Source organism: Berghia stephanieae, chromosome 11 (assembly GCF_034508935.2).
Source record: "Berghia stephanieae isolate SIO BIC M18660-M18661 chromosome 11, UCSD_Bste_1.3, whole genome shotgun sequence".
Lineage (NCBI taxonomy): Eukaryota > Metazoa > Mollusca > Gastropoda > Nudibranchia > Aeolidiidae > Berghia > Berghia stephanieae.
In genome coordinates this window covers 23,493,154-23,503,571 of record NC_088370.1, presented here as the reverse complement: position 1 = coordinate 23,503,571, position 10,418 = coordinate 23,493,154, and the positions used below count along the sequence as shown (strand labels likewise).

General features: G+C 37.5%; 1 protein-coding gene across 1 annotated transcript in view; it reads right to left on the bottom strand.

Annotated features, from left to right (window-relative positions):
* Positions 1-2,389: 2,389 nt before the first annotated feature.
* LOC144957274 (uncharacterized) overlaps positions 2,390-10,418 on the bottom strand; it is a 33,153-nt gene continuing 25,124 nt past the window's right edge. Inside the window, exons 8-12 of the mRNA XM_078888370.1 lie at positions 9,587-9,667; positions 8,868-9,006; positions 8,123-8,205; positions 6,591-6,690; positions 2,390-3,510 (exon numbers count right to left, since the gene is read on the bottom strand). Of these exons, the coding sequence (XP_078744496.1) occupies positions 3,352-3,510; positions 6,591-6,690; positions 8,123-8,205; positions 8,868-9,006; positions 9,587-9,667 (562 nt within the window). The 3' untranslated portion in view covers positions 2,390-3,351. The remainder of the gene's footprint in view (positions 3,511-6,590; positions 6,691-8,122; positions 8,206-8,867; positions 9,007-9,586; positions 9,668-10,418) is intronic.

Below are 10,418 nucleotides of genomic sequence, written 5' to 3'. Positions count from 1 at the left end.
GCTAACATTCCCATTCCCAGGTACACGAATTTGTCGACACACTGTTCGTCGCAGACTTAGAGTTAGAGAGCATGACATTAGCGCAAGACGTCCATTGATGCGACCACTTTTTAGAGCACATCACCGGTTGGCCCGTCCTCATGTGCACTGGACAATTCATGCGTGGTCCTTTGTTCTCTTCTCGTGTGAATCACGCTATGTGATTGGAAGAAATGACGGTAGATTACGTTGTTACTTTAGATCACACGAGTGATTTCACAATTCTTGTGTCTTGGAATTCCCAAACAGAGGATATGGACAAGTCATGGTGTGGGGTGGAATGAGCAGAGACTATAGGGCACCTCAAGTCCAAGTAAATGTATCCCTAACCGGTGCAAGGTACATCCAGCACATTTTACTTTTACTACCCATTGTTATTCCTTTTTTTCATGAACATCCTAACTTTTTAATTCCATCACAACAAGGCACCATCCCACACAGCTATTGTAACAAGGCATTTTATAGTAGTAAATAATGTTTCATTTCATAAACAAAAGGGTGAATTGACTAATGTTTTGAGACAATCGGTATTCATTACCATACCCAAAAAAGTTGGTAACATCTGGGATTATCGAAGGAAAGAGACCTAGAGGAAGACAAAGAATGACTTATTTAAATAACCTAAGAATGGCCAAATGTGATTTTAAAAGCAACACAGATATCATGCGCCCCGCAGAGGATCGTGATTCGTGGAGACAGCTGATCGGCAACGTGCTCAAGAGCACAAGCCACGATGGATGATGATGAAATAATGTGAACAATATCTCCCGATCTTAGAACATGTGTGGGACATAATCGGCCGTCAAGTTCATTCATTAGACCCGGCATCGGAAAATGAACAACTGTTCCACGTCATAAGAACAGCTTGGGATAACATTCCTCAACACCAGCTGGCCAGATTGACCAATTCCATGCGTAGGCAATGCAATGCTGTGATTGGAGTGAAGGGGGAACTTACTCGTTACTGATTGAATTAGATTCACCTTCACTTCACAAATGAAATGAACACATGTAAATTTATTAAAATGTCATTGTTTGTCAAAATTATAGTGTATGTTTTGACCTGTTACTTCCCTTTTTGCAGATCATGTTTTACAAGATCAACCATAAACGTTACAAATTCTAAAACAATGACAGATAAATGATAGTACCTACTATCTGTCATCTGCATTTTTTGCGGCCGCAATTTTCAGGGCGATCCCCAAGTTTTGGCAATTTTAGTTAAAGGACGAAGGAAGAAGGAAGAAGAAGAAGAAGAAGAAGAAGAAGAAGAAGAAGATGAAGAAGAAGAAGAAACTGTAGGGGGGTTTTTCTTTATATAATCTTGATTTGTCTTCTGGAAGGCGTAGACTCACAAAAGACAACATCAAAGGACTAGTTTTCCTTTACTACAATAAGTTCATTGATGCCTCTTGTTTGAGTACTAAGGGAAAACTAGGCCTTCGATGAGTCTGAGAGAAAGTATACGTTTGAGATGGTCTGTAGGTGTGAAAGTTTGATAAAACTGATACTGTGAATGAGATGGAGTAGGCCCTATATGTGACTGAGTTGAGTGTTCGCCAGTGTAAGTGTTCTATTCCACAGTATGTGTCTGTGTGTATATTTTGTGTGTATGAGTGTGACTGTCTGATTTTTGTTTGTTTATTGCTTTAGGTCTCTTCCAACACAATTGAGGTTATATGAGAGACCGCTGAAACAAAAAAAACAAGCAATCTAACAAAAATAGTACAAATGTCAATCAAAATCATAACCTAAAGATATCATAAGCTAAATTATAAATAACCAAGAACAAACAGGCAGAGGATTTACAGGAAAAAAAAATATCCCCTGTCAAAAATACAATCACAAACCAAAGAAGCAGGATAGGCTAGTAAAGAGAAGAAGAAACGACATCACTATCGGATCGTACACCCATGCGAACATCATAGGTATATGATTCAAGGGTGATGCTCCCATCCAACCACCCGCTGACTGTCTGAAAATTTGGACGCATAAATCGTGTTACAGTGCGGAAAATAATAAATGCAGCCTCCTTTGAGTGTAATAAAATGCCTTTTATATTTATTTTTCCATATAGCTTGTTACTTTTACCAGGAGGCTTAGTTCTGCTCGGCACATTTTTTGGCGAATTTTGGTATTTTTGGCAATTTTCTTGGCAATTTTTGGCATATCTTTTGGCAATTTTTAGGCCCCAATTTGGCAAAAAATGCAGATGACAGCCTACTATGATTACATATAGCTTTTAAGTAAACAATAAAAATATTTCATACTTTTGTAGGTAAAGTAAGTGTATACTTTCTTTTGAAACTCTAGTATATATATATAGTCAAATCACTAAGAGTAACAAAGATTTTAAGGTTTTACACAATTTAATAGTCATTTATTAGTTTATTTTTTAGGGGTTTGACAACGCTTGGGACACTATTAAATCATTTCAGTGCCAGTTAAAAGGAATATAATAATGGATAAGTTCTGAGGATCTGAACTTAAAAGCACAAAAGAAAAAGCAAGAAAAGGAAGAATAGTTCAAACAGGGAACAGAAGATTCAAATTCCACCAATATGCCTGTTTATGACATTACCTAAACATTACATCCAGACACAAGCAAAGGATCCCGCTATTATTCGCTCAAATATAAAATGTTCACAGAGTGCAATATATTCAATACTTTAAAAGCTATAATAGTACATAAGAGAGACAGTGAGACAGAGGGAAGATCTACAAAGAAAAATGTCTTCTCTAGAAAAAAAGTGCACTGTACAAGATTGAGGGCAGCATACAATTACAAAGTACTTTGTGTAAATAAGTAACCCCCATGTGATATCCGGGGTCCCTCAACTGTTCAAGAATAGCCCAATGCCAAGCCAGCCGGTCGTAAAATGGTGTGTGACCCCCCCCCCCCCCCCCCCCCCCCCCCCCCCGCCTTTTTTTTTTTTTGAGTCACCTGGCAGGGTTGGGGGTTATTGAAGGGTTAACACCCCTTCCATAAAACTCAAATTGTTACAGAAACACTGAAGGACAAATCAAATCCTTTTTATTTTTCAGCTTGGGTGACCGAAGAGTTTCTGCAATGACAGAATTTATGAAGACAGAGAAGTGATAAGACATGGAACGAGATTAAAAAATTGGCTCGGGATAGAGGTGGATGGAAACTGTTTGTCTGTGGCCTATACCCTGACCCAGGTTAAAAAGACAATGATGATGATAAATAAGTAACATTTGTAAATGGGTGAACACCCACCCTTCCAGACACATCCACATGCACTCATAAACACAAAAATACTCAATCACACACACAAACACAAAACAGAATCACATGGACCTCTTCCATCTTTTCACTATCCTTAGCACAGCCTCTACAACACTTTCTGACTGTCTGTACATCATCCTTCTGTCAGCTCCATTGACCACAAGATGTTGGGCTCCGGAAAAATGTTGCGACAAAAAGCTTTGTTGAGCTTGGGCCCAGGCCTATAAATTTGGTGGAAACAGAAATATAAAAAATTGCTATTCTCATAAGTTGACACTTTTTAATCTTTACTTTAGCCAAAAATCCATACCATACTATTAACACAAAATCTTTTAACTAGGTAATGTATTAAATTCTTAAAATTCGTTTTCCTAATCATTTCTCACATTTAATCAGCACTTCGTGGTGTAGCTGCTTACGAGCCTTTTTGATCAGAGGGCTTTACTAGCTGGAGCTGTAGGCAAAGATTAGAGGCCATACGAATTTGGGTGCAATGAACAGAGAAAGCCTGTCAGCTAAAAGGACACTTTGACCACAAACCATGGGTGGATTGGACACAACAGCTTTGGATGGCAGTCTATCTTGGAGTGAATCTCCAAAATAAATCCTAACCCTCCAGGTTTGGGGGTTGTACATGGGGATAACGACTTCACTCTGTCAAAAAACAATTGTTGCAGAAACCAAAAGTAGATCAAAAATGCACGGAACTGGTGGGGTGATGTCTGGCACCCAGAATCTGGGACCCGGAGCTCAGCAAAACCAGGCTGGACTGGGGGCCCAAGGATCTGTATTGATGATGGGTGGGGGCGAAAGCCAAAAAGAAGCCAGCAACCTGACAATGTCAGGCCTTCTCCACCCCAAAGAAACTATTTTGGCGGGAGCCTGGAACATTTGAACAAAGTTTGGTGGAAACAGAAATATAAAAAATTGCTATTCTCATAAGTTTAGCCTTTTTAATCTTTACTTTAGCCAAAAGTCCACTGGAAAGAGGTGGACAGATACAAATTACAGAGACGCTTAACTCCTAGATATTTTTGCTACTTTTCAAAATTTGAAAAAAAATGTATTTAAAATGAGCATGTACATAGATACAGTAACTACCATAAACATGTAAATTATCTTTGATACTACGACTATAAATTGTCTCAGAAAAATGTAATAAATAGGCATGGGGTAAAAGTAAAAATATCCCCGGGTATACTACGGATATAGTCGGTGTTAGGGTTGAGTGAGTTAAACTTTGGCTCACAGGAATTTCAGACACCACTCAGAGGAGTTTCAATGCCGAAAGAGGAAATTCCGCAAACAAGAAAATTCGGATGGTATTTGACATTGTCTTTATATACCCTATAATTCTAAATTTATAATTGATTAGAACTATATGATAAGTAAATACAATGCCAAATACCATCCCATCTAAAGTCCCTTTATTTCAAATGAAGTAAAGCTCCAAAACCTAATGGTGGTGGTTGTAGTAGTGGTGGTAGTGATAATGATACATGGGTAGTGGTTGTAGTAGTATTGGTAGTGATGATTATGTGGGGTTGTAGTAGTAGTGGTGGTGGTGGTTGTGGTTGCTGTTGTGGTTGTAGTAGTCATGGTTGTGTTGATAATGTGGTGGTGGTTGTAGTAGTAGTGGTATTAATGATGATGTGGTGGTGGTTGTTGTAGTAGTAGTGGTAGTGATGATGTGGTTGTTGTAGTAGCAATGGTAGTGATGATGATGATGTTGTGGTAACTGGAGTAGGAGTGGTAGTGCTGATGTAGTGATGGTGGTTGTAGTAGTGTTACTGATGATGTGGTTGTGGTTGTTGTAGTGGTAGTGATGATGTGGTGGTGGTGGTTGTAGTAGTAGTGCTAGTAATGATGATGTGATGTTGGTGGTGGTGGTTGTAGTAGTAGTGGTAGTGATGATGATGTGGTGGTGGTGATTGTAGTAGTCGTGGTAGTGCTGATGATGTGGTGGTGGTTGCAGTAGTAGTGGTAGTGATGATGATGATGATGTGGTGGTTGTAGCGGTAGTGGTAGTGATGATGATGTGGTGGTGGTTGTAGAAGTAGTGGTAGTGATGATGATGATGCGGTGGTTGTAGTAGTAGTGGTAGTGATGATGTGGTGGTGGTGGTTGTAGTAGTAGTGGTAGTGATGATGTGGTGGTGGTGGTTGTAGTAGTGGTGGTAGTTATGATGTGGTGGTGTGGTTGTGTAGTAGTGAGATGTGTGTGTGATGATGATGATGATGTAATGATGAGTGATGATGTGTGGTGGTTGTAGTAGTAGTAGTGGTAGTGATGAGTGTGGTGGTGGTTATTGTGTATGTGTGTAGTGGATGATGTGTGTTAGTAGTAGTGGTTAGGATGATGTGTGGTTGTAGCGTAGGTGGTGGAGTGATGATGTGTGTGGTGTGTTGTAGAGTAGTGGGTAGTGATGAGATGTGGGTGGTGTTGTAGTAGTAGTTGTAGTGATGATGTGGTGGTGGTGGTTGTAGTAGTAGTGGTAGTGATGTGTGGTGTGGTGTAGTATGTAGTTGATGGTGGTGTTGTGTGTAGTAGTGGTAGTGATGATATTGATATGGTGGTGGTTGTATTAGTAGTGGTAGTGATGATGTAGTGGTGGTGGTGGTTATTGTTGTTGTAGTAGTAGTAGGGATGATGTGGTTGTTGTAGTAGTAGTGGTAGTGATGATATGGTTGTGGTTGTTGAAGTAGTAGTGGTAGTGGTAGTGATGATGATGTGGTGGCAGTGGTTGTAATAGTAGTGGTAGTGATAGTGGTTGTAATAGTAGTGGTAGCCTTGTTCTCCTGACGAGCCATGATGCTATACCAAGAGTTACCCTCAGATGGACCTTACAGGGAGCAAGGAGGAGAGGGAGGCCCTTGCAAACATGGAGAAGAACCCTGGAGCATGACATGAAGCCCAGAAGTGGATGTGGAGACAGATGTCAAAGATGGCAGCAGATCATGATGGTTGGATATCTCGTGTGTCGGCCTTATATACAGCTAAACTCTATCCTTACCGGCTAATTTCAGAATTTTCTCCAATACTTCACACCAATCCAACACAAAAATAATTTGTTCTTACTCAAACAGAAAAGCAAACAAATTTTCTTTCAATTTTGTGCTATACAAAAGAAATCAGAAAGATAAGATTGTTGGTTACATCGTAACGAATGTGACGATTTTCCTATGGTTGGTAAGCACCAATTAACAGCAGTATTGTAGACTTGCTTTTGGCAACAATAATAAATTCTGTATTTTCATTCCAAACAAAAAAAAAATGGAAAACGATTTTTAAAATTTCCAACCTTATTAAATCGACTAGGCATTTCCTCATCATAATAATTTCCTGTTAAAACTGTAGTCGTAAGAGAGGCAGGGAAAGTCCTTTTGATTCTACGGAATATCCTGGAAAGGAAAAAAAGACAATAAAATAATACAACAAACAACGTTATTATTTATAATATTAATGACTGTTTCCCTCTCAGCCAAAGACTCCAGCCAGGGCAAGGACAAAATAATCTCATTCCAAGGTGAAGACGGAGAGCAACCTGGAAAAGGATATTAGATATAGGGGGATAGAAGTTACAGCAAAAGTAAACTCCCAGCCCACCACTGAAGATCAAAAGACCCTATCCAATGTTATCATAATAATAATAATAATAATAATAATAATAATAATAATAATAATAATAATAATAATAATAATAATAATAATAATAATAATAATAATAATATAATAATAATAATAATATAATAATAATAATAATAATAATAATTTTTAAAAATTTACTCCAAACCCATTGCAAATTTGGCAACAGTGGTGAAAATTACTTACCTTCAACTCAAAATCTTCAAAGAAACCCATGATAAATTTTTAAAAAACTTATATCAAAACAAAGATCTTTTTTTTTTTTTTTTGTATTTATATTGAATGTTTGTGGTAGTTAATTTTCTTTAATGAGACGTTGAGAGAAGAAAGAGGGTTGATGTGAAAATGCAATCACAAAAATGTATGGGTTTCGAGGGTGGCCGTCTTTGAAATCTGTTATCTTGATGACAGTTGACTGTAATGAGCTATAAATAGTCATACATAGCTGCCAACTGTTCAATGAGCTGTTGTTATCGTCCATGGTGCTTTAGGGTGGTCTGTAAATAGCACCTATTACTAATGATGGTTTGTTTTCGTTTTCTCTATTAATTTTGCAGAATGTTGATTCTGTGTCTGGATCAGATAGTAGGAGCTCACTTGTGATGTTGTTTTTAATTGCTACCATTACACCTCCGCCATTACGATTACATCTATCATTTCCGTATATATGTCAAATCCTGGAGGGAAAGTTTCTGAATTTTATATCTGGTTTCAGCCATGTTTCTGTTCCAATAATAATATCATCACATTTTGTTTCGTCCATTAGGACTGATAGCTCCTCTTTTTTGTTTCTTACACTTTCAAAATTAATTATTAGAAGGATCCCTGCAAAAGTAATATACTTTAATACATATCAATACCTAACAATTTCCTATTTAATCAAAGAGGAAGATTATATAAAATATATTTTTTAAATCTCCTGCAGATAGATCTGAATGTTTTCCTTTAAGCAAAAGTTCCCAGCCAGAAACAAAGCCATTGTCATAGTCTGGAAAAAGGGTAAAAAGTGACATAGATAAGGACAGTAGATATATAAGGTAAAGAGAGAAAAAAAAGAATAAGCCTCCTAAGCCAACAAGTGGAGGTCAGTGGCCGCACCCAGTAAGTTGATAGCAACTGGGTACCACGTTATATTTCACATGAAACAAGTGTTATCTGATTCTCCAAAGTAAAAAGCAGTGACATTACCTGATTTGAGAAAAGGTTTCGTTGATAAAATAATGCTCATCCACAACAGAGCTCAAATGACGAGGATTGCACAAAAGATGTTTCTGAAAACAAGAGCATAAACTATGTAATCCAAATTGGATCGGTATCAATGAGTACTTCGCATGGTCATAAAACCTGTGTGTATAAGTAAGACACAAGATCTATTGGCTGACAACTGTGGGCATTTTGTTCTTGTTTTTAAGTGTTAAGCCAATAAATCACAATGTAGTAAAAAGTCATACCAGCAACTGAGCTACAAACCTGTACAGGTCTGTTGATCAATTGGTAATGGGCAGCAGAAGAAACATTTCATTTTTTTCTGTTCATTTACAGTCTATGATGCCAACTCAGTCAGTTGCATTCACTGATTGGGGAACATTTTGGCAAAAAGGTCTTTTGAATAAATAAACTGTTGACTGATGGAAAGTTTCCTTTAAATAATTTTTTACAGCGTAACGATGCCTGAAGAATATATAAAACTGTTAAAATATGGAGAATTCCCCGTTATCAATTTTTATATGGCTGTAATAGGCAAAAATATCTATTGTGTTGAATATAATTATAATAATAAATAATTGTTCAGTTAAGACAATTTCATTTGATAAAAGATAAGTGAGTAAAAAACAAAATACATAGCCCATTTATTCCGGGTGCCCTATAAGTTTTGGTTATATGTAAACAAATGAGCAAGGAAATCTGTGCCTTCAATACTGCCCATACCTACCTGTCTGTTGTGGACCTCCTCTGTGACATGCTGACCCTTGATTGGTTGTTTCAAAAGTCCCAACAAAAGACCAATCCGACTCACACCTGTGGCTGCAGCGAGCTGCAAGGACTGGTGGGCAGGTACCAGACTTGAATACCTGACAAAAGTGGTCAAACTGATCATGAAGGCAGGAGTATACAATAAATCATAAAAACAAAATTCCGTTTATTCATCCCAAAGGGGAAATTTGTCTTTAGGGTTTATTCCAAGGGAAGACTGGAATAACCCAGGCATCAGGCGCAGTGAGTGCGCGCCGCAAAATGAGCTAGGATGAGGCGGGTAGTCAAACTGGGTACCTCTTGGGTACGAAGCAAAGACCGCTGAGCCATGCTGCCCCCTAAGTATAAGAGAAAAACTAAATATTTCAAATTATATACATAATGTAAATTTTACAGTTAGCAGTTAGAATGTGAGGTATCATCTATCATCATCTCATCACTAGTTTAAATATCTTAACGTCAATATAAGCTGTTTTTAGGATTTCAATGTGATATGACTTGTTACACTCTGAGGTCACATCACATAAGACCTGGTAAAAATGGAGACAACTGGGCAGTTAAAAGGTAACAGATTTACTCTTTGTCTGCACTTGCAAGCTACTAATAAAGTGTAAAACAAAGGGTACAATTTCTAACAGAACAGAAGTAGATTCCAAGAAGCCATTTAAAAGTCCTCACCAATAATCTCCCCAGATGCCATTGGCTACATCAAACAAGTTATCTGGTAAGGGGTTAACCATCACAACACCCGCAACGTCACTGGAAGATGTAGAGAAATAGAATAAGAGATACAACAATAATAGCTTTAATTTTTACCATGTTCCACAAGTTCTATCACACCCGAAATTGTGAATATTTTAATCTTGTGAATTGTGAATACACTAACGTCACCAGTTAGTAGCAATTCACTCAAGACACAGCAGAGTGGTCAAATTTGATTGCACACCATTCCCAGGTGGTACATGCATTTTGAAGAAATTTCTTATAACCACCATGTAATGTGTCACTGTGTTAATAATATAGTGGTGGTTGTAGTAGTAGTAGTAGTAGTGGTAGTAATGGTGATGTGGTGGTGGTGGTTGTGGTAGAAATGGTAGTGATGATGATGTGGGGTGGTGTTGGTTGTAGTAGTAGTGATGATGTAATGGTGGTGATTGTGGCAGTGGTACTGATAATGTAGTGGTGATGGTGGTGATGATGATGTACTAATATGTTATCAAATAATATGAAAGAACTGTGTGTGATGGTCAAAATGTGAGTGAGTGAACGAAAAGTTACTTTATCCATTCATCAGTTAGAGAAAGAAAATGTGTATAATTTTGTAAACCTATAATAAAGCAATCCAAAAGAGAAATTTTAACAAGCTGTAATAGAAATCATACTAATATTTAAAAGAAATAATTATCACAAAGACCATGACTTTAATGATAGAGTGTTTGGTATCGGCATAAAGTTTTAAAAGTTTTCTCAAAGCATTGCTTATTTGTATATATTAATAAAATAGACTGTG